At 38.1% G+C, this 24,205-nt stretch overlaps 1 protein-coding gene across 9 annotated transcripts in view; it reads right to left on the bottom strand.

The window, feature by feature from the left end:
- The window catches only part of DIAPH2 (diaphanous related formin 2), a 914,924-nt gene that overhangs the window by 147,438 nt on the left and 743,281 nt on the right, over nt 1-24,205 (bottom strand). For 6 of the 9 annotated variants that reach the window (XM_017548566.2, XM_017548564.2, XM_037745740.1 and 3 more), the window contains one exon: nt 21,658-21,753. In XM_017548566.2, coding sequence (XP_017404055.1) covers nt 21,658-21,753 — 96 coding nt within the window. Of the gene's footprint in view, nt 1-20,844; nt 21,754-24,205 lie in introns of those variants that run through there. The other 3 variants (XM_017548562.2, XM_017548560.2, XM_017548561.2) reach the window with 2 other exon arrangements.

The raw sequence follows: 24,205 nt of genomic DNA on the forward strand, positions 1-24,205 counted from the left end.
GAAGAAAAAAAAAAAAAAAAAAGGAAAGGGATACTGACCAATTTGTAATTCTGTACGTGTCCCTCTTCATGTGGCACAATTCCCCTTCACAGTCATGTTGGTCACCATCAAAACCAAATATAAAAAGGGAACAAGAACCTCTAGCACTTGAGAATAAGAGTCTACCCACAGTGATTTCTCAGGATGGTCAAACTCTGGACACCCTCAGCAGGAAGTCCTAATATCACTTCTTACATCATGCTAAATTTGTCGTTTGAAGACACACCCTAGACACTGATAGCTTCTGCTCATAAGTTTCATGAAAGCAAATGAAACACTAAAATATTAATATTATGTTTCTGCCTCCAATAGAGCGATGATGGCTGTGGCCCCTCTAATCACAAGACTTAAAAATATATTTGTCTCTAGTAATGAACACTTCAATCAGAACAACAACATGAAAATCTTTATAAAGATACTGTAAGATGTATGAACAAGCTGTATGTCTTAGATGCATACTTGACTATATTGGTTTCTTTTTTTAAGAGATATTATTTTTGCAGTCGATTTCTAACTAAAACATCTGAAGCTTCAATCTATCCAAGCAAAATATTGGTGTTATATATTTAAATATTTCTCCTAGATTGAAAAATAATGATACAAAAAAACAACTGAACTGCTAGAGCTGCTTGTCCTTGATCCAAAGTAATTTTCCTTTCAAAAATTTTACAATGGCATAGCTTAGCCAGGAAAATAAACATTTTCCACATTATAGATGTAGTCATTAAAAAAAAGTCTAAAGTTGAACTACGAAGGCCTGGTTACAGGCAATAATTCTATTGCTTTGTAAACTTGTAATAGCAGAAGCAGTAGGTTTTCTTATAGTTATTTGGAACATGGAGTATGCGGAGAGGAATACTTTAAAATAAGATTTGTTTGGCCGGGCGCAGTGGCTCACGCCTGTAATTCCAACACTTTGGGAGGCCAAGGTAGGTGGATCATGAGGTCAGCAGATTGAGACCATCCTAGGCAACATGGTGAAATCCCGTCTCTACTAAAATACAAAAAATTAGCTGGGCATGGTGGAGGGCATCTGTAGTCCCAGCTACTCAGGAGGCTGAGGCAGGGGAATCGCTTGAATCTGGGCAGTGGAGGTTGCAGTGAGCTGAGATCACACCACTGCACTCCAGCTGGGCAACAGAGCAAAACTCCGTCTTAAAAAAAGAAAAAAAAGATTTGTTTTAATTGTTCCATTTAGAAAATATCAGACCTATTCGATATCAGAAGTGTCTAATAGGCAATGCAACCATAAATTCAATATCCTGTTTTTACTGCTATGAGTTAAGCACCCTATAAATTCTTGCTTATGTTTTTGTTGTTCATTACTTTAATCGATTATATAATAGATATAAATGAATCCAGTAACACTGTACCTATTTTCATAATAACACCAAAACAACCATAATAAAAGTGAAATGTGATACCATGTCTTCTAACATCAAAATCCTGCTTGAATTTTACCAAAAAGCCTGAGCTTGAGAGAGAAATACTGGAAGATATCTGCACCAAAACAATGCTTCCATCTCTAATACAATAGTCTTGTGGTTGAAATGTAAGGGACACCACATTTCCTCACAGTGTTGGACTGCTGGAAATGACACAGGTAATGGATATACACGTCAGATCACACAGAGCCTTTTAAGCTACTGTAAAAAAATTAAATTTCTCCTAGAAGAAATGGGGAGCTACTGAAGGGTTTAAGTAGCATTGATTTAATATAGCATTGATAATAATCTTTGAACACTTTAAAGCTCTACTCAAATTTTAAATAAATACACTTAAAAAGTTTCAAAGAAGTTTCACATTCACCATCTCATTTTATCTTCTTAGCCACTGTAGGAAATAAGCAGGGTGTCTTCATTGTGATTAACTTATGGATTAACTTTTTAAAGTGTGGAAAATGTGCTATCCATATGAAGATTTCCTGAAATTTCAATGTCAAAACTTGCTCTTTTTTTGGGTGGGTTGGGAGGATTATCAACGGAAGATTTTCTAGAAATTGTCACTGTTTAAAAATTACAAATCTTCCCTTCTTCTTTAAAAAAAAAAAAAAGTAGCCCATTGTATAGGAGGCTTATCCTGTGACTTAAAGCTGTCATTCAAAATGGACAGTATATCTTAAGGAAGGGTGCTAATTGCATTAATATTCTGTGCTACCACAGAAAAGCATAGCATGTAAGTATGTTAATAAAAGATACAGGCTATAATTATAGCACTTCAGTAAATTGTGGGACATAAGAGCTCCCAAATTCTCCTGGGAAATGAAAAGAGAAAGAAAAGAGACTATGCAATTGAAGGAATCAGGGCAGAAGTTATGTGGAGGTGGGGGCTGCGGAATGAGAAAGTCTCAGACCTAAAACGGCCTGAGCAGACAATGGGAAAAAATGCTAGAGTGGCTACTAGTGTTCTTACCAAACACCAAAGGAGCTACATATGTGTACATATAATATAGCTCCTTTTACCATGTCAGATTTTCTAAGAGGCTTTTATAATTAAAATACATCCACCACCTCCCTATACTTCAAAAGAAACTAACCAAGCCTATGATTCTAAAGCTATTTATTCAAGGATGTTGTAGGTTAAAGAATGTATGCATAGTAATTTATGGCATGCAGAGATGCCCCTTACATTTGAACTACTGTAAAAACTGAGCTACATAACATGATTTTATAATATCTTCTAAGATTTTTACCTCTCAATATCCATGTGTAACTTCCATCAACATTAAAGTGCAGATTTATATGTGCTCACAGCAGGTGAATATATCTAAATTTTATTAAAATAAAAGGATCCAATAGCCACTATTTACTTCCAGGCAATGTAGAATTTGAAGAATCGCATAAAAGTCTTTTTATTTTAAGAGCCTAATGTTTATTTACTACCCGTCATTTAGATGCCACAGCACTCAAGAAGCTTGGACTGATATTCACACAATACATAACAATCGCTTGATCCACTTAAAAAAAAAAAAAAAAAAAGGCAGCTGCTTCTTAGGCTTAACCATGCTATATAATGCAGAGGACAGTAAATGATAAATACCATAGCCAATTGAAATTGCATAAGCAATTTTAGTAAGTACAATGTAGGACATACAGCATCATTCAATGCTGAGTATTTTCCTAAGCAATGGTGAAAGGTGCTAACCTAGGGCACAATGGGACCCGCTAAAGGGCACCATGGTGGGACTCATTCAGACACTAGTTTCCCCGACTCTTTGTCCTTTGGCTACAGCTCTCACTCCTTGCTTGTCATTTGAGTGGAGATTTAGTCAGATGAAATTCCCTAGGATTACAATAAGAATTGTTTTTGTAAAAAGCCTGGTAACCAATTGAAAATACTACCTTCCAACAATCTTCCCTTTGAATGACCATCAGTTGTTTCACAAAATATAATACATCTATATTATGTAAAGTTGTTTACCTGCTAGTTAACCAGAAACTATTATTTAGTTTCATTACTTTAATTATAAAAATCCTAAAACAAAAAGCATTTGTAATAAAAACAGATTATGCAACACATACCTGTTTTCAAATTGCCATGGGACTGGTTATAGAGCGGTATGGCCTAAAGCAATTACTAAAACCTGATTTGAATGCTATTATAAATAGGCATAGGCTTTCCTTACATAACCTGTATTTATATTTATCAATAAAAGCCTGAGACTTAAAGCTTGCAGTAATAACTTTGTGCAGAAAGCAGGGCAAACTTATTATCTGTGATCCCTTCTTTATCTCTCTCTATTACATCTGGGACAACTCTGTAGTACTTAGGTGATATGACTAAATCTTATTAGTAGAGGGCTTTTCTATTTTAAGCACAAATCTGGCATTTAAAAGTCCCAAAGTAAAAAATTAACATAGCAAATGTCAGGAAATTAAGCAAATTAAAAGATACTGTCAATAGCATGCAGCACTGTCAAAGGACTAATAACTCCAGTTAAATACTATCAGGAATGGGTAGTAGATTTTTGAAAGTAGATACGAAGGCAACAGAGACATTTAATGTCAAAGCATAAAAGATATTTAGAGCACAATAGCTATTATAGTAAGCCATCAGTCCTTTGATCATTATTTTATCACTGGTACAGTTGACACAGATGGGTACAAATAGCAGTAAAAATCTGTGAAATTTTCAAATTACCAGCTTGCCCCAGTGCTAATCATGAATTATAACTAGTGCTGGCATTAGTAAGATTCACTTCCAACTTGATGTGTTTATATATTTTAAAACTACTTTATTTAGGAAAACATAAAACACAAAAATTGTTAATGATATAGAATCTTTTCAAAGTAGGCCTATTTCCTTTTATTTCAAAACTTGATTCCTCTTCCCATGAAGGTGAGGTTACCATGACAGTACTCACGGAGGCTCCTGCTTTGGGGTGCTTTCCCAAAAGGAGGGTTTGATTTGTAATTTTTCATTTATACTCTTGCTCAGTCTCCATTAATGCTTAAGTGGCAGGTAGTCAGTAATATAAATTACTCATGTGAGCTCTGTTTCAATTAGTTATGAGGAGTCGTAAGTGTGGGAAAAAATAATTTTTAACTTCATATTATGTTAGAAACACATTTATACCATAACAAAATATTAATTCCCTTGTTTCTCTGTTATAAAATTTTGACATTATTAAAGGAGTTAGAAGACTAGAACAATTTGGGATACTGAATTTCTGACATTGATAATGAAGATGAGGTTCTGCGTATTCTAAAATTAATTTAAAGCTAGTTAAGTAGAATATTCTACTATGTCTGTTTTGTTCTCTCCACTTGTTCAAATTTAACAAGTGGTAGCAGCTTTCAGGACAACAAGCACAAAAGATTCAAATTAGATGTCAAAATCGGGTAAGTCAAATCTGCCTTCTTTTATTATTTGAAAAGGATTTAACTAATTTTCTCAACTACTGCTTTTAGAAAATTATTTTTGTCCCAGTAAAACTTACAGCTCCGTAAAATGAACTTCAAAAGCAGTGACTATTGCATAAATAGTGTGATATTCAAATTGAAAACAAACAAAATGACAAGTGAAATGGGATAAGAAAGAAGAACCATATAAAAGGCATGCTTCGGAGGGGAAGAAATTAACAAGGGAGGGAGCCTCAACAAAGCCCTGCCATTCTCTGCCCCAAATGCAAGTCAAACTAAAAAACGTTTTCATTTGGCCACATGGTAGTCCTATAACCCAAACTACCGTAAAAAAAAAAAAAAAAAAAAAAAAAAAAAAAAAAATGTAACAGCGGTTTATTTTCATTTTAGCTATGCTTTCAACATTTTACAGCCTGTGGAGGATTTTCCCTGTTACATACAAAGCTAACACACCAGCCATCATCTCTAGAGGTGAGGTTACCATGACAGTTACTCACACAGCCCCCTGCTTTGGGTTGCTTTTCCAACAGGAGGGTTTGATTTGTAATTATTCATTTATACTCTTGCCCAGTCTCCATTATTACTATGAGCTGCATAGTGAACCAACATGAAATAAGTTGACAAAGAAGCAATAGGCTTTTAAAACGTTGACTAAGGCATTCACATCATTGAGAAAAAGAAAATCTCTGAGACCCAAGCCAGGAATAAAAGAACTCAGATCTACCTTAAAGCTGGAACTTCCCTGCTGAGAGAAACGGGAAGAAATGATAGCTCGTAATACCACTGCAGCTGCAATATTTCTGAAGTAGGACACTCAGAAAAGGGCACAAGCTATTAATGTTTCTAGAAACATTACGTTTAATTCCTCAGCAAAAGACTTAGCAGCTTAGTGGAAAGAAGCAGCAGACGGAGGAAAAAAAAAAAAGAAAGCCAAAATCCATGAAAGAATAGTTAGCTCCGCAAGGAAATTTGCTTTAACTAATATCAGAAAGAAAATATTTCAGAAATTGTTGCCTCTAGTAATCTTACACCCCAAGGCTAGCAGAAAAGGTCATAGCTAATTGGTGCAAAAACAGCTCTGGACATAGAGGAAGTGATACTCTGTGATGAATTCCACCTAATCACTACCCTTTTTACCTTCAATTATGCCAGGACATGTACCACATATTACAGGGCTCAGGAAAGAAGCCATACTTCGAAATTGAGCTTCTTCCATGTTCTTTTTCTTTTTTCTTTTTTTTTTTTTGTTGCAACATTTAACTTTTATAACCCAGCTAATTAGGAGAACAAAACCTATTTAATTGTCGAGAATGGGAGTTAAGTAGTAGTTTGAAGTTATTCATAATGAAAATGATTTGCATAATTTGATTTTAAAAAAACAAATCAATCAATCAAATATGCTATTTTCCTGGGGCCATACTTCAGTTTAGGTAAACAGATAAACACATACACTACAGAGTCCTACTTTTACTGAAGTGAGCCTCCAAGCTTAAAAAAAAAAAAAAAAAAAAAGAAAAGTGGATGAACATAGGTTTACATTTTCAAAATATTAGAGAAAAACATTAACATATCAATTAGGTTATAAGGAAAGTGCTTTAAATATTTTTTTGTTTTTGTTTTTGTTTTACATGCCTTAATAATAAAGAACTCTCCTTAGGGTAGAATTTAAGTGTGATCTGTTTTAGTAAGAACTATTTTGACTGAATTTGGAGAGGCAAAAATAAAAAATGCTAAACCTACCAACCTGTTCTACCTATTGAAATCCAGAATTTTTTCCTTTTCAATTAACACATTTACACTTGCCAGATGTAAATAAATATGAACTGTAGTTTGAGGACCTTTTATGAAAAGACATTTTTTCCTTTTGAAGTTTCTTTAAAAGTGTAGACTTTTTGAGAGCAAAATAATCATGTAGTCGTTTTGCAGTTGTGTATACTAATTGATGAAATCATTGACACAGAACTACAAAAGGTTAATTATCTACTTGATGCCTTACTCACTATCACAAACACTTGTAAATTCCAGTGGTGATGAGGTCATAATTCCAAACAGGCTGGGAACCAAGAATTCCATCCAGGAACTTTTCTCTATTCCTTTTAAACATTTCTCCCCGCCAACCCCACCAACAAGATTAGAACAATTTTACATAAATTAAGAGGGGGTTTGTTTGGAGTAACTGTGTATTGTCACTCTTGTTTTTTTTTTTTTTTCCCCCATAAAAGAGACAGAATGCTGAGACTTAAGAGAGATAAAAGACTTCAAACAATGCCTAAACAACTATATTTTCCTAATTTTTCCCCTTGTTTTTCTTATCCACAACTAATGTGTAGAATATCAGGTTGGGGCAATGGAGGTGAGAAGCAGTGTTGTGAGGGGCTGGGTGTGGCGCACCTGTAATTCCAGCACTTTGGGAGGCCGAGGTGGGCAGATCACCTGAGGTCAGGAGTTCGAAACCAGCCTGGCCAACATGGCGAAACCCCATCTCTACTAAAAAAAACAAAAGATATATATTAGCTGGGCATGGTGGTAGGCACCTGTAATCCCAGCTACTTGGGAAGATGTGACATGAGAATCGCTTGAACCCTGGGGACAGGGGTTGCAGTGAGCCAAGATCAATCATGCAACTGCACTCCAGCCTGGGCAACAGAGGGAGGGGAGGGGAAGAGGGAGGGGAGGGGACGGGAGGGGAGAGGAGAGGAAGCGAAAGGAAACAGTATTGTGAGGGAGATAAATAGATAAAATTCTTCTGAATCACAGGAACAAAATGAGGAAAGTGGTATGCAAAAAGCCTCAGGACCATAAAGCATGGGAAGTAGGAAAAAAGTGAAAAAGGGATGATGTATAATGCTCACAATCTGTGTGGACAGCATTCAACTTGACCATAATATTTTCTCAGTGCTTTGCATCTTCCCCTGCCAGGAAGTTTCAGTTCTAATAAATAAGCCATGCAAACTGATCAATATTGTTTATGGCAACTAAAAAAATTACTTAAATTGCTAGATGTGATATTTGCCTTTCCAACCTGTATCCCATGGAAATTCAACATTTAAAACGTTCTCTAATAATTTCCTAGAAACACATAATGCTATAACTTCATTTCTAAATTTATTTTCTATCTTGGTCCATTACTCACCAATTTATTATACCCAGTCACTAAGGATGGGCATCATCTGGGTGCTTCCAGGTTCTGGGTTTTCAGAACTACTAACTGAGCTTCTTTTAATGCTCTTCTAGGTGCAAAAGAGTTTGTTTAAATTTGGACCGTAAATCTATGTACTAGAAAAGTTCTTTTTAAAGTCCTTTTTTTTTTCAATTCATGATTGTTTATGGTTGATATGACAATACAATTAAAATCCACAAATATTATGTACAAGTGCTGTCATTTCTCATTATCTCTGCCACATAAGGTAGTACTGATATAGACAACTGAGATGATGTCACAAGAATTAAAAGAAATACTGGATTATCCACAGAAAATCATATTGCTTAACCCTCCTGATACAAACATTCCTTTGTAGTTTAGCTCCAAGTATTTGAAGCTATCAGTTTATTATGAAATAAGATAAACATGAACACTTTTGATTAATAGCTATAAGGCTGCTAAAGCTCTAACAGGTATTATAACTGAAATAAAAATGAAATCCATGCACAATGGTATTAACTTTCCAAAGAAGTATATGAAAATCATATCTTTTTGTGTTTTTCATTTCTTTGTGTCCAGGATATACACTGGCTTTCTGAAACCACTGCAGAGTTGTGAATAATGTATGAAATAAAAAAAAAAAAAATCCTGTTCATTGCCCAGAGAGTATTGTATTGCTTGTGGTATACTACTTCTATGCTAGACAAACAATAGAACAGACCAGTAAACCTAAAATCTGAAGCTAAAACCTTCCCAAGTGGAAAGGGAAAATACCACCCTGGATTCCAGAAGTCCCTCAACAAACAGATCAAATCCTTATAATAGTCCTACATACTATTACTTAGAACTGAGTAAAACTCTTAAACGAGAAAGATCTGTTCTTCTGAGCAGATAAGTATGACAGTTGGAAAAGCAATTAATTACTTACTGACATTCCAAAGAAATTTACTAACTTCTATCTCCCTATCATATAGAGCATAATAGTATTTGCAAACAATGATGTAAAGCTGAAACAAAAGGATATTATTGCCACTCAATTTTTATTTTCTCTCGCAGTATTTAGGAATTTGCCCTCTAAGTAGCCATGTGGGAGTGGAACAAACCATGATTTGAGTTGAGAATGACATAGAGGTAGCAGTCAAATGCAAACGCAATGGATGTAAGAGTAAGAGTAATGGCATACAGTTATTTTGTGGTTTTTATATAAAGTCGGCATTTTTCTTTACTTGTCAAGCATAAACATTACTGAGTAGAAAGGTCATATGAAGGTAACATACATAGGACATGCGAGTTTGCTCATAAAAACTCAGCTTTAATGGGATTTCATTTACAGTGATGCAGAATAAAATTTCTATTTCCTCCATCCCTCAAATTTCAAACTTCAGAGACAGCTTTAGGTATAATATATTAAAAAGGCTTTTGTATAGATTTAGTCTTGTTAAAATAATTGTGAAGTATTCAACAAGCAGTTATCAAAAACATATACTATATTGAGTTATGTGCTAGATGCTAAAAATAAATCACAATCTTTAAATAGCAGAATATAGTTATAGTATTTTAATACTTTGTATCATCTATTAATATATCTTTAAGAGAGTTGACATTGAGCATAACTTTAAAAGGCTTCCTGGAATAGGTGAGGAACTATCTTAGATTCAAGATATTTTGCAAATGCAAAAGATACCAAGAAATAATAGAAGAAATGGAATTTCAAAAGGGTACTGGGGGTTGAGCTCAGTGGCTTAGGATTGTAATCTTAGCACTCTGAGAGGCCAAGGCAGGGGGATTGCTAGAGCCCAGGAGTTCGAGACCAGCATGGGCAACATATTGAGACTCCATCTCTACAAAAAAAAAAAAAATTAAAATTAGGCATAGTGGTGTGAGCCTGTAGTCCCAGCTACTCGGGAGGCTGAGAGTGGGGTTGAGGGGCTATGGGGAAGAATCCCTTGAGCCCATAAAGTCAAGGCTGCAATGAGCCACGATCACGCCATTGTGCTACAGCCTGGGCGACAGAGAGAGACCCTATCTCAACACACACAAACAACCACCACCACAACAAAACCCAAAACAAAACAACTGTGGCACTTAAGATACCCACTGCTTTCTTCCTTCCATCTTTCAGCTTCCACTCCTCTCATTCTAATGGGCACAAGGAGGGGAACTACCAGGAGTAAGGTTCAAATTTTAATACACAGAAGAGGTGTATCCAAAGGTTTAATGAAAATTGAAGGGTCGGAAGTACATTCATGTCCAAGTAAATCTGGCTGCCTTGGGATGTCCACTGGGAAAGCAGGTGGATTCTGCTGTAAAGCAAGCAGAGCTTAAAATTTCTTATCCCTAGTTAGGAAAATACTTAATAATATAGAAATGAGCCCATATGAGAGAAATTTTCCTGTAATCAAGGCCACTAACTAGAATGTTTATTTTTCTTTAGTTGTAAAAGCACTTAATTTTCTAGAAATGTTAAGGTACTTATGACAATCTGTTGAATACAGTTTTGTTTTTGTAGCTGCAAATGCATAGAGCATCTGCTCTTGGTAGACTGGCATCACGCACTTGCCGTATAACATCCCAACCATTTTTTCCTTAATTGCAGGTTTGTTACTAAGCAGGTAGTTGTGTGAGCTTAGCTACCAACATTAGCATGTCTGTGAATTTTTGACATGAACTTAAAACTAACAAGATAAATTTATTGCTGCATAATTGTTTCCCCTAACTTATCCCATACTCCAATAACTAAAGGAAGCCTGTTATATTCATATTCTCATAAAAATTAACTCAAATTGACCTTATCTCCTACTTTCCTGCAAAGCTCACCACTGAGGAAATGTGCTGCAGAGATGATTACATTGTATAGAACAGAGAAGCAAATGAGTGATTGAAATTTCTATAGAGAACATCATCAATACTTAGAACAATTTTGCATAGAAATAGGACATAAATAGTCCATGTTCAATTTGTTTTCTAATTGTCAAGGAATAATCAAGGACAGACTACATAGCAACCTTCAGTTTCTAGCTTCCTTAACGCAAACCTGGATCTTATTAGCCAAAACATGTGTATGTTTGTTCCAAATGTAAAATTCAATTTTCATTTAAAAATAAAAAGAAAACAGAAACAAAAATTATATAACCAACACAGGTACACACTTCATCACAAGATTCATGAAGTGATGAAAAAAAGACACTAGATTAAGTGGTCTTAAAGATTGATAGCATTTGAGAACTCAATGCAAATCTGACTTCTATCCCTTTCTTATCCCCTCCCTCCAAATAGATTGTCCTGAAACTGTTTTGGCTAACGTCACCAATGAATTTCTGTTAGTGAAATCCAATGGAGCCCTTCCAATCCTGATTTTACCCATCCTCTCAGGTACATGTTTATAAATTTGTATACATTTAAAGGGTACAAGGGCAGCTTTGTTACATGGATATATCCTGTAGTGGTGCAGTCTGGGCTTTTATTGTAACCACCATCCAAATAACGTACATTGTACCCATTAAGTAATTTCTCATGTCTCAGCCCCGTCCTACCCTTATACCACATCTGAGTCTCCCATCTCTATTATTCCACACTCTATGTCCATGTAATCTCTGCTACATTTGATGCCATTATGCCCTTTCTCTTTTGGCCCCTGTGATACCACAATAGCTTTCTTCTCCCCATACTCCATAATTAATACCTTCACGCTCCCTTTCATGGGCTCCAACTTCTGAGCCAGTCCCATAAATTGGTGGTTCTCAACTTTGAGGGCACATTAAAATTGGCTAAATAACTTTTAAGCATGCTATCATCCAGGCTCCTATCCTATAGATTTCAGTTTAATTGGTTCAGAGAGGAACTGGACATGGGTATTTTTCAGAAGTACTTCAAAGTGATACCAGTGTGTGGCCAGGGCTAAGAATCACTGCCATAAATGTTTGTTTTCTCTAGAGTTCTGTCTTACGATCACTGGTCTATCCATTCTCCCAAGATTATCCGACCCACCCTCATGTTATTAACTATCACCTGGATGTTTATTACTTCTCCAAGACTGCTGGATTCCTTCTCCAGAGAACACTAAATGGGTAGCATAAGGATATGTGATTTGCCCCTACTCGACCACCTCCTTTTTTCCTCTCAAGAGAATTACATGTGTACTATGACCCACCTGCTCCTGCTTTCACCCTTTGCAAACCAGTTAATTCTAAAGTTGACAAAGATTTTCTTAAGGTGCCCCCCCCACACCCTGCCCCTCTTTTATTTTGAGACAGAGTCTGGCTCTGTCACCTGGGCTGGAGGGCAGTGACATGATCACAGCTCACTGCAGCCTCAACCTCCTGGACTCAAGTGATCTCCCACCACAGCCTCCTGAGTAGCTGGGACCATAGGTATGCACCACCACACCTGGTTAATTTTCAATACAAATTTTTGTAGAGACAAGGTCTCCCTATGTTGCCTAGGATGGTCTTGAACTCCTGGGCTCAAGAGATCCTCCTGTCTTGGCTCTACAAAGTGCTGGGATTAAAGGTGTGAGTCACTGTGCCCAGTTCCTATTCATTTTTGGCACCTTTTCCATCCTACCCTCTTCTATCCAGTTAACTCAAGAATATCTCTCTTCTACCCTCAATCCAGTCCCTCTCTGTATGAGCCATAAATGTTCTTCATTTTCTAACTTATGAGAGTAAAACTCTACATTGGAGGCTATGAATTACATATCACACAACTGCAAATCACTAGGCACGCTAAGGTATTTTAGCTGAATCACACAGTAGATGCTCAACAAATGTAATTGAATTGGGGGTGCATCACATATTTGAAAGTAAAATTTGGCATAATCATTAGAGACTGACAATTCCATTCAAGATCATGGTAGTGTCTAGTGTTTCCTGTCAGAATCTCTAAAAGAGACACAGTTTATCTTTTCATTGTCTTCTAACTACCTTTCTTTCCCTCAAATCTCAGCCTTCAGGGTATAAAATATATTATTCATTGTTTAACACATTAGAACCTGGCTCTTGGTGCGGCTCAGTGGCTTATGTCTGTAATCCCAAAAATTTGGTAGGCCAAGGCAGGCAGATGCCTTGTGCCCAAGAGTTAGACCAGCCTGGGCAGCATGATGAAACTCCATCTCTACAAAAAAAAAAAAAAAAAAAGAAAAATTAGCTGGGCGTGGTGGCATGCACCTGTCGCCCCAGTTACTCAGAAGGTTGAGGTGGGAGGATCACCTGAGCTTGGGAGTTTGAGGCTGCAGTGAGCAGTGATCGCACCACTGCACTACAGCCTGGGTGACAGGGTCAGACCTTGTCCCACTCTCCCCGCCCAAAAAAGAACCTATCTCTTGGCCGTCACAGTTGTACTGACCTTTGGGAAAAGGTCAGGTGTAATCTGCTAGTTGACAAACCCATTGGTCAATTGTCAGTTGTCATTCCACCTAGCTTTTCTGTAGGATGTGACCATGTTGATTAATTGTCCATTCTGAAATTCTCTCTACTCTTGGTATTCCACGTACTACTTTTTTTTTTGTTTGTCTGTTTTTAAGAGAGGGTCTCACTATGTTGCCTAGGCTGGTCTCAAATTCCTGGGCTCAAGCATTCCTCTTACCAGTTGGGATTACAGGCACATGCCACCATGCCCAGCTCTCAGGTATCACTTTTTACTGCTTTTCTTCTTCCCTTTCTAATTTTTTTTCTTTTTCTGAGTATCCTTTGTTGATTTTTCTATTTGCCTCTTAAATATTATAATTGCCAAATGTACCATCCTCAACCCTCTATGTTCTTTCTGGGTGATCCCAAGGTTTCAATAACCATACATACATGCAGATATCCCCAAAATCGATCTGCAGCCTCAACCTCATTTACGTATGTGTGTGTATGTAATACAATATAATTCTTTACTTTAACCCCCCTGCTGGCTCTTCACTACAACAAACTAACTTTTCGTCATTGCTGCTTTACTCTTTCATGTCTCTATCACATGTTTTTTGTCATTTTCTTTATCGGAAAAGTCTGTTCCTCTTGTTTTCCCCCAAACTACTATTCATCCTTCGAAACACAGATCAAAGGCCACTTTCATCATGAAGCCTCTCTTGAATTCTCCAGGTGGTTAGTTGCTCCTTTTAGCACATTTTTCACACTTATATTATAAAATTTATAACATATATATGTCTTTCCCGTGAGACTCTGAGTTTTTAAGGGCAAGGCCCGAGCACTGTTGCATGGCCCCTAGTATTTGATCAATAAGTATTACTTGGATGAATGTCATGCTTTTATCTGTTTATTTCCTTACACTAGTTTTTAAAACCAGATTTTAATTGTACATTACAATATAATGAATGTATTATAGACCAAATGGGGCTCAGTGTGCTAGTATAAGATTCTGACATTTGGCTGGGCGCGGTGGCTCACACCTGTAATCCCAGCACTTTGGGAGGCCAAGCTGGGAGGATCACAAGGTCAGGAGTTCGAGACCAGCCTGACCAACATGGTCAAACCCTGTCTCTACTAAAAATACAAAAATTAGCTGGGCATGGTGGCGCATGCCTGTAGTCCCAGCTATTCGGGAGACTGAGGCAGGAGAATCGCTGGAACCCAGGAGGTGGAGGACGTAGCAAGCCGAGATTGTGCCACTGCATTTCAGGCTGGCAACAGAGCAAGACTCAGTCTCAAAAAAAAACATTCTGACATTTATAAAATAGAGACTGGGAAAGTCATGAAGAAGAACTCGTCTTCAGGGAGAAAGAAGTAAACAGCTTGGAATGAATGACCAGCCCGACCTAGTAATATTAAAACAAACTGAGCACAAAACCACAACAATTCTTGGTCATCAAGATGATACTGAGTATTACATGGGATCTGATATGAGCTTGTCTTTGGCCCTTGCCATCTTGGGTCAAATCCTCTGGTGATGGTGGGCGGGGGAGGCTGTCATTTAAAATTGAAAGCTCTTTCTCTAAAATTATCAGTGATACTCTGAGGCAGACGCAGTACTACTTGGGACACAGGTGGAGTGTCACACTAAAAGAAAAGAGAGAGGCATTTCCCTCCTACTTTGCCAGTGACCGCTGTCAAACTGGCACTGAGAAGGCATGCGAGTCCCCGCTGCTATATAGAAGACAGCAAGCGTGGAAAGGCACGGTCTTAGAGCAGAGGTGGAGGAACAGTGGTGAATGTGTATGTGGAGACAAGAGCCAGCAAAATGTGTGTTTTGTTATTTACGTGAGGCAGTGAGGCCTGGGGAAATGTACGTTTGGTTTTGCTTTGAAATTATTCTTCCCTAATACATAGAGAGGTTTTTTTTACCCTCTGTTGTACAACATTGTTTCTTGTCCCCTATCTGTTCTCAAATGGTAAATTATACCTTCTCATTTATACTGTTATCTTGCTGATACATAAAACTAGGATCATGTGTCTCCTGAGTTGCTCCTGATTTTTGAAATTTAGTTTTCTTGGTTGCCCTGTGCGGTTCTAAAACCAAAATACATTTATTGTTTCCTGGTTTCATTTCTTCATAATGCTTCTCTTGTGTGTTTTTTTAATGTCTAGAACTATATATCAAAATCCAGTCACAGCCAAAATGCTAAGTTAGATATCCACCTATTATTGAGAGGCCCATTTCTATTTACTTACAGTGGGCAAAGAATGAAAAAGTCGGGTTGGTTGAAGAAAGAGAAGCAAGCTCTAAGTATCTACAGCTATTTGGCAATAAAACAGATGTGGAGTTGTGTATTTGTATTTTAAGAGTAGTTTTCACTCCTGCAAGGTGTCTCTCTGTGTTCTTCTTTTTCCTCTAAAGCTTACCTTTGATCTTACAATGACACAGTCAGGAATATTTATGGGCAATTCTTTACAAAGTAGACAGTAAACATATGCAACTTATTATCTTAAGTGGTAACAAAGCTGTAACAACACAGGGTCAAGAAAGATTTAGCAAAATTCATAGAAGATAAATCCATACTAGGTTGTTAAGGAAAAATGAGATGTGCCTTCACCCACCAAACTGCTAGAAAGTATAGCCCATGTTACATAGACACAAAGGAGAGAGGTGGGGCGTTGGGGGTGGTTAGCCTAACTCCTATGCTGCACAGGGTCACTGTTCCTATCGCTATTCCAGTGCATAAACGGCCGCATTGTAATTTGATCACATGGTTTACATTCATTTTTTCCCAAACAGTATGTGAGCTCCTCTAGGCAAGTGTCCTGTTTGATTTTGTATCCTCAGTACCTAACTCAGTCTACGGCACCGAGGAGGCATTCAATAAGATTGTACAACTGTTGAATGAATACGATCTTTCCCTACAGCCTCGCTGTCTACTGTGGATAGCTCTGTATTCTCTTCCCAGTTCTATCACAATATTGAAAGGATGCTCTTGAAAAAGTCACTAGAAAGCTCCCAAATAGCAAATCATTGGTCTTTACCCTTTTTTTTCCCACCAGAGCATAAGTCATTGTTAAAAATGTTCACCTCTCCTGCCTTCTTAGTACTTCCCTCGTTTTTTGCTTCTAGGACAATAATGTCTGGATTCTCCTCCTACCTGCCCAATTGCTCCTTGTCTATCTTCTTTCAGCCCCTTAATGAAGGTGTCTGCAAGGCTCTGTCATTGGTTCTCTTTTCTCTAAAAAATCCCTCTAACAATCTCTTCCATATCCACCCTACATTCAGAATACTCAAGAATCCATTTTGTCATGAAATCCATATCTACATTTCCAAGAACTTCTGGACCTCAATGCTTTGCTATCACTTTCAGTTTAACTTACCCAGCACTGAATTTATCTTCTACTACCACTACTCCTTTTTTTTGATCTTAATAGTTTAGTAACTCAACTATCCTCTCAGCCAATCATACTCAAAGCCCTAGGATTATCTTTGTCTTTTGGCTACCCTTCTACCTCTAAATTATCTCTAAGAATATGACCATAGACTCCTAATTCACTACTTACACTTCTTCAGATTAAATGTTTGAATGCATAACTTTGATTGTGTTCCTCCACTGCTTAAAAACCTTCAATAAATCCCCATTGCTTAAAGAATCGTAAGTTAACACCTTAGTCTCTCATTCAAGTAGTGATGTGGAGCTAACCTAATTTTCCAGAATTATCTGTATACTTCTACACTATATATATCCTATTTTCTTACTGTATTTTTTGCCAGTGCCGAAAAATGCTTTGAACTTTCTTGCCTCTGTTTTTCTTAACGACATTTCTGTTGACTGAAATGCCCACTAACCCCACCTCCCACCCTCACTGTTGGAATCCCTACTCGTCCGTCAAAGTCTTTTTCTCCATGGTTATTTTTCTGATATATCCAATAATGCATGCTAGTCCCATCCTCTGAAGTCACATAGTATGTTATTAACACCTCCTGTTTAATACTTATTATCTTCTGCCTTATTCTGTCGTCTTTCTGTGCCTTTTATCTTTTCTATAATACACGGGGTCTTATAACTAAGGAAATCTTAATTATTTCGACATCATCCCTCATCATGTGTAGCATAGTACCTTTTATACAGTAGATGACGTACAATAAATGAATATTTAAGGGCTCATTTACTCATCTCTGATTTTGACATCAGCAAAGCTTGTGATCTGGGTTAATATTCAGCTAGTATGCACCAGTACAAACAGAGTGGCTATTTATCACCTGCGTACATTCCAACTACTGGGGGCCCGTGCTATACCAGTTAATGTTATCTCTTTTTTGAGTAAGGTCTGGCTCTGTCTGTCATCCAGGCTGGAGTGTAGCGACACGATGGCTCTGTCACCCAGGCTATAGTGCCACTCACTGCAACGTCTGCCTCCTAGGCTCAAGCAATCCTCCCACTTCAGCCTCCTGAGTAGCTGCGACTGCAGGCTCATGCCAACACGCTTGGGTAATTTTTTTGTATTTTTTGTAGAGATGAGGTGTTGCTATGTTGCCCAGCTGTCCTCGAACTCCTGAGCTCAAACGATCCTCTCACCTCGACCTCCCAAAATGCTGGGGTTACAGGCATGAGCGACCAAGCCCAGCTTTTTTGGTTTTTGTTAAACAGATATATTTTCAATTACCATTACTGATTTGATCATGTACCTTGAAATGCCTTCTGGTACCCTTAACTGCAACAGTACATTCTGCTGAATGGATCAGAGGCAATATTTGGCAGCTCCTTCTGAGTTACTAAATATGGTAGGTCTTGGGGAGGGGCCACAGGCTCAGAGTGGGTGATTTATAATTTAGGCAACTAATCATATCATTTATTAACATTTTGATTTTCTAATGAAGAATACAGACTATCACCTCATTTTGTTTACATGTGAAATTAAAAACATTACAATTAGATGACCGGGCTTGTTGGCTCACACCTGTACTCCCAACATTTTGGGAGACCCAGGTGGGCAGATCACTTGAGGTCAGGAGTTCGAGACCAGCCTGGGCAATAGAGTGGAATCCCTGTCTCTACTGAAAATACAACAATTCGGCTGGGCATGGTGGCTGACACCTGTAATCCCAGCACTTTAGGAGGCCAAGGCGGGGGGATCACCTGAGGTCAGGAGTTCGAGACCAGCCTGGCCAACCTGGCGAAACACCATCTCTACTTAAAAATACAAAAATTAGCTGGGCATGGTGCCGAGCACCTGTACTCCCAGCTACACAAGAGGCTGAGGCAGCAGAATCACTTGAACCCAGGAGCTGGAGGTTGCAGTGAGCTGAGATTGTGCCACTGTACTGCAGCCAGGGTGACAAAGCAAGATTCTCTCTCAAAATATAAAAACAAATTAAAACATAACAACACAATAATTAGCTGGGCATGGTGATGGGTGCCTGCAATCCCAGCTACTGGGGAGGCAGAGGCACACGAATCTCTTGAACCCGGGAGGCAGAGGTTGCAGTGAGCCAAGATCACACCACTGCACTCCAGCCTGGGCAAGAGAGTAAGACTCTGTCTCAAAAAAATAATAAATAAATAAATAAAAACATTACCATTAGAAACACAATGGTAGAGTTCTGTATTTTACATAGCAGTAACTCCCATCTGTAAGCAATGGTAATGGAAATGGCAAGCAGAGCAGAAGTACATCATTGTTGATTGTGGTTTACTCTGATTTTAGATTTTTTGAATTTTCCTTTTATTTCACTTTACTTGGGAGGAAATAGCCTTCTTTATAATTTGGCTTTTCTGCTTTTATCTCATGTTGAAGTAGAGGTTGTTGGAAAAAATCAAGGATGCCAACGTTGAACAGGGAAAGCTTAACAATACCAAGTCAGTGGGATCTTGGAAAGGAAACAAATCAGGTGCCCAAGAAAGTAAAAATAACAGGGGACGAAGAGGAAAAGATGGTCTAGCTAGGAAGGGCCGAGACAAAGGGGAAATCTGTAAAAGTCCCTGGTTCTGCTTCTTCTATAAAGAGGCAAGCATGTAGTCCCAGCTACTCGGGAGGCTGAGGCAAGAGAATCGCTTGAACCCAGGAGGCGGAGGTTGCAGTGAGCCGTGATCACGCCACTGCACTCCAGCCTGAGCAACAGAGTGAGACTTTGTCTCACAACAAAAAAAGAAAGAAAGAGGTAAACAGAGGTTTTTGGCAGATTTGTGAACTCTGCGCCTTCTGTCCCCCCCCCTCATTTCCAGCTCTTCTACTGATGACCAAGGTGCTTTCCCAACCACTACCACTGTCTGCCTTTGAGTTTCTTTTCACCTCTGGACATTTGCTTTAGCTGCTGCCACTTGGAAGGACTGCCACAGCTAAGTCGAGTGATATTTTTAACCCTATGTGTTCATGGAGGCACTCCAGCAACAAACCAAAGGAAATCCCAATTTAGATTACTTGGAGTCAGTAGTATAAAATTATGCAGTTTGTGAATATATTCTGGGTGTTTCACAGTTGACAACACTATATTCCCTTGAGTACCAAACTCACAGAAACCCCATGGAATGATCTCTCTCTCCCAGTACAGTTTTTCTATAATCAGTATGAGGTGTGAGACTAATCAGACAAGGGCTTTAGCAAACGCGCATTTTAAAAATAAACAGCCTAGAAAAATTATGGCAGCTCTTTTATGGCCCAGAATAACATGTTTTTTACTTTATCAGTTGCTTAACAGAGAACTGAATTGACACAAAAATTATTTCAGTTCACCTTTCACTGACTACTATTGCTCTGACAGTTGAAGAAAGAGGAGTGAAGGTTTTTATTTTTCTTAAGAGGTGGTAGGAGGCCTCTGATGGCATGGTAGAACATTCTCATTTACAGATAAAGGCTGAATGGCTGCCTCATAGTTATAGATGAGCAGTGCTCTTGGTATTGTGGCATGCAGCATTACCTTAAAAATGAATAAGAACATATAAATACAGTTTCTACTTTTTTTTTCTCCAGTCTTCCACCCTTCTTGTAGGCCATCTATGATACATTCATATACATAAAAGTAGTCTTATACTCCAACCAAAACACTTCTCCCCTCTCAATCAAATCTTATGTTCAAGCTAATCTCCCAGGGAACGTCCATGAATAGCAGAGGCAGAATGTTACCCAATATCCATCAGGATTCACCCAAATGTGAAAAACATGAACATAACTGATGTACTCTTCTGCCATGAAGGTCATCACTGCCAAAAGCTTTCCTGGACAACTATGTTCTGGATCCCATTTCTCTCACTTGTTTGCTGCAGTGCAATGGTTTTGAGAGCTATCAATTTCCATTAAATGACACATGGTAACTTCCAGTCCAAATACAGAACATTTTTGGAATTGCAGGGTATTTAAGGAAAATCTTATTAATCTAAATTAAATAGAGTTTACATATTTGCTATTAATTTTCATTTTTTTCATTTACTTTTCCATATTGCTTTATAGCCCATGAAGAGGTCTCTTAAAATCAACCAACCTAATTTCCTTCTCTACTTCAAGAAAGATATGAGCTAAAAATAGAAAACCTTACTGAGAGGAGATAGACAGTTCAGCCGACTTGGATTATCCTTAGAGGGGCTATTACATGATTTACTTCTGCCACAGGGTATGAACAGAGAAAGTGGACAACTTTCTAGTTCACTTGGGTGAGGAAGGTTGTTTTACTTCTCTGTTACGCTTTTTCATCCCCTGAGATCTATTTTCATAGTATGGCTTTAACTGTTAATAATCAAATATAAAAACAAAATCTTTGGGATTTGAGGGGATCTTGGATTATCTGTGCTTCTCCTCCCTTTATTAACATGGATCACAGAGAACAGACTGTGCTGCAAAACCAAAATGTTCTCTAGAAACAGGCATTGTCTCAGTTTTCTTACCTGTGAAAAGCTAATGTGATATCCTGAGGGCCAATTACTTTTAATGATTTAATTACATTTATGGTTTTAAACTACTTTCCACCTAAACCACATGCTCATAAAATAACAATTAAAATATTTAATATTAAACACAGTGGGAGTCCTTGTTTCCGATTTTTGTTGTAAAGTCTACAGTTATTTGAAGACACATTTACCAAGTCGAAACTTGCAATCATGTAGATGCCTGCTGAGATTTCACACATGAGCTGAGATCAACTGTTAAAAAAAGTCTTCATGAGGAAGTGTTTTTATTTTTCCTTTTTTGTGTTTTTTGTCGGTGTTGTTTCTTTGCTCTGAACATTCACATTTTACAATATGATGTGAGGTGGAATGGGTTTTACCTGGATTCCTTGGAATCCGCTTTCGTCGGTCTCTGAATGCTGCACCTGATTGTAGGGCTTCTAGAAGATTATCCATCACACCAGTCTCATCGCCCTCTGGAGAAAGGGAGAAATCAGAATTAATCTTGGAGCAATTAAAGTTAAACTACAGGAAAATAAAGGGAAAAACTGTCAGATTTATGTAATACCCCTAAATTAAAGACATATATCTGTTTTAACATAATGGATCCTGTCAGTTTCTGGCACCACAGACTACTTTGCTTATTATGCACCATTAAGCAAAATTCATGCCAATCCCACTGTTCTTTCAACTTAAAGACCTTGTCTTTTGTATTATTGATGACACGCTCAGTATGCAAATAAACAGTAGCTGATCAGCTACTGCTGCCTTCCTGTTAAGATTCTTATAAGATATTCCTAAGCAAGAAACCACTGACCCGGCTTAATGCAATCAATTTGCAGGGCGTGATTTGATGAAGCGGAGTTACACAAGGTTAAATACTGATTGTATTAATACTTTCGGCATTCAACCATCATCTGCGATTATCTTAGAAAACACTGTTTGCAAAACACATTTGCATTCAATTCTTACCTAATCCATATCCTTTACCATTTTGAGATGCTGACACTGTATAAAGAAAAGGTGACCACATTATCTGAAAGGCCACATTTTAAATTTTAGAGACGTCAGCCAGAGTCCTACTTCCTTTTTAGAATGCTGTTGTGTGTCTAAACTTTTCCTGTGGGAAAGAACTGTTAAGAAGCCATGAGTGGGATGCTCAGAGGATGTTCATGGAAATCTCTAACAGAACAGCATTTAAAACATTTTACTCTCCTCCTATCTTTGACAACTCTGGCCATGAAAAACAACTTTTAACATTTGTTAGAATGTTTGTATCGAAGCATCAATGGCCAGAAAGTCTCTATGACACTGTGGATAAGCCCCAGTGGGCTCAGCCCACTCTTCCTAACTGGCCTAGCTGATGAAAAGGACCCTAAGTAGGTGGCTTCTTTGACGGTAGCTAAATGTGTGAGTCTGAGATGGATGACATTTGCAGGCAAGAGGGTTAAGAGAAGAAGGCAGAAAGAGGCAGAAGATGCCGTTTCTGATGCTATTCCAAAGATAAATCTAAATCCTACTTTGTTTAAAGAATTAACTATGGGGTAAGAAATCACAAATGAAAATACATTTTCTTATGGGACTGAGCAAGCTAAACATCTTTTTTGATTATGTTCTGCATTTCATTTGAGACTTCTACATTATAATAATTTATTCTTTTTAAAAAATATATATATATTATTGCATTTTGAGACAGGTTTTCACTCTTGTTGCCCAGGCTAGAGTGCAATGGCGAAATCTTGGCTCACCACAACCTCTGTCCGCGTCCCAGGTTCAAGTCAGTCTCCTGTCTCAGCCTCCTGAGCAGCTGGGATTACAGGCATGCGCTACCACATAGCCTGGCTAATTTTTTGTATTTTTTTTTCTTCAGTAGAGACATGTTGGTCAGGCTGGTCTCAAACTCCCAACCTCAGGTGATCCACCGGTCTCAGCCTCCGAAAAGTGCTGGGATTACAGGCATAAACCACCGTGCCCGGCCACCATTTATTCTTTTAAAATAAACTCTCTAGGATGGGGTACTGAGTGAAAAATAAAATGAGAAACACTGAGGTTCTCAGGTCTACTGTTTGGTGAAAACAGGAAAAATGAAGAAGAGGCCATTGAGCAAATATGGAAAGAGGCTTGTGTACTTTTAACATTCATTAAGAGGCCAGGCATGGTGGTTCATGCCTGTAATCCCAGCACTGTGGGAGGCTGAGGGGGGTGGATCACTTGAGGTCAGGAGTTCGGGACCAGCCTTGGCCAACATGGTGAAACCCTGTTTCTACTAGAAACACAAAAAATTAGCCAGGCGTGGTGGTGGGCATCTGTAATCCCAGCTACTTGGGAGGCTGAGGCAGGAGAATCAATTGAACTTAAACCCACAAGGCAGAGGTTACAGTGGGCCGAGATTGCGCCACTGCTCTCCAGCCTGGGTGACAGAGTGAGGTTCCATCTCCCCCCAACAAAAAAAAACCAAAAACATTCATTAAGGTCACAGACAAGTTTGAATAATCCATGCTCTTTTCAACAGAAAGAAGAGAAGAACTGAAGGTAGTTTGGTATGGCTAGAATGTACCTGGGAGAATTAAATTATATACAGTAGACACTTTACAATTGTTACATTTTTTAATTCTCACAACACGCTGAGATAAGTACTATATGTTTTCAACTGGGGTGGATAGGCCCAGGTATGAATTCAGATGAGTCTGATACCAAGCCCAGCTGTTTTTGCTCAAAAGCTGGCAGAAGCTGAAATGAACCAGGCATTGGTAGCCAGATGATGAAAGATGTAAATTCTATGATATGGAACACGAACCCTATTCTATAAGCTGGCAGTACTCAATAGGTATAAAATGCAGGACATACTGGTGAACCATATAAATAATGCTAAACATTCTAGTAGCAATATTAAAAAATTTTAAAAGGTGAATTTTTTTTTTTTTTTTT

The sequence above is a fragment of the Cebus imitator genome, unplaced genomic scaffold (assembly GCF_001604975.1).
Source record: "Cebus imitator isolate Cc_AM_T3 unplaced genomic scaffold, Cebus_imitator-1.0 Scaffold210, whole genome shotgun sequence".
NCBI classification, from domain to species: Eukaryota; Metazoa; Chordata; class Mammalia; order Primates; family Cebidae; genus Cebus; species Cebus imitator.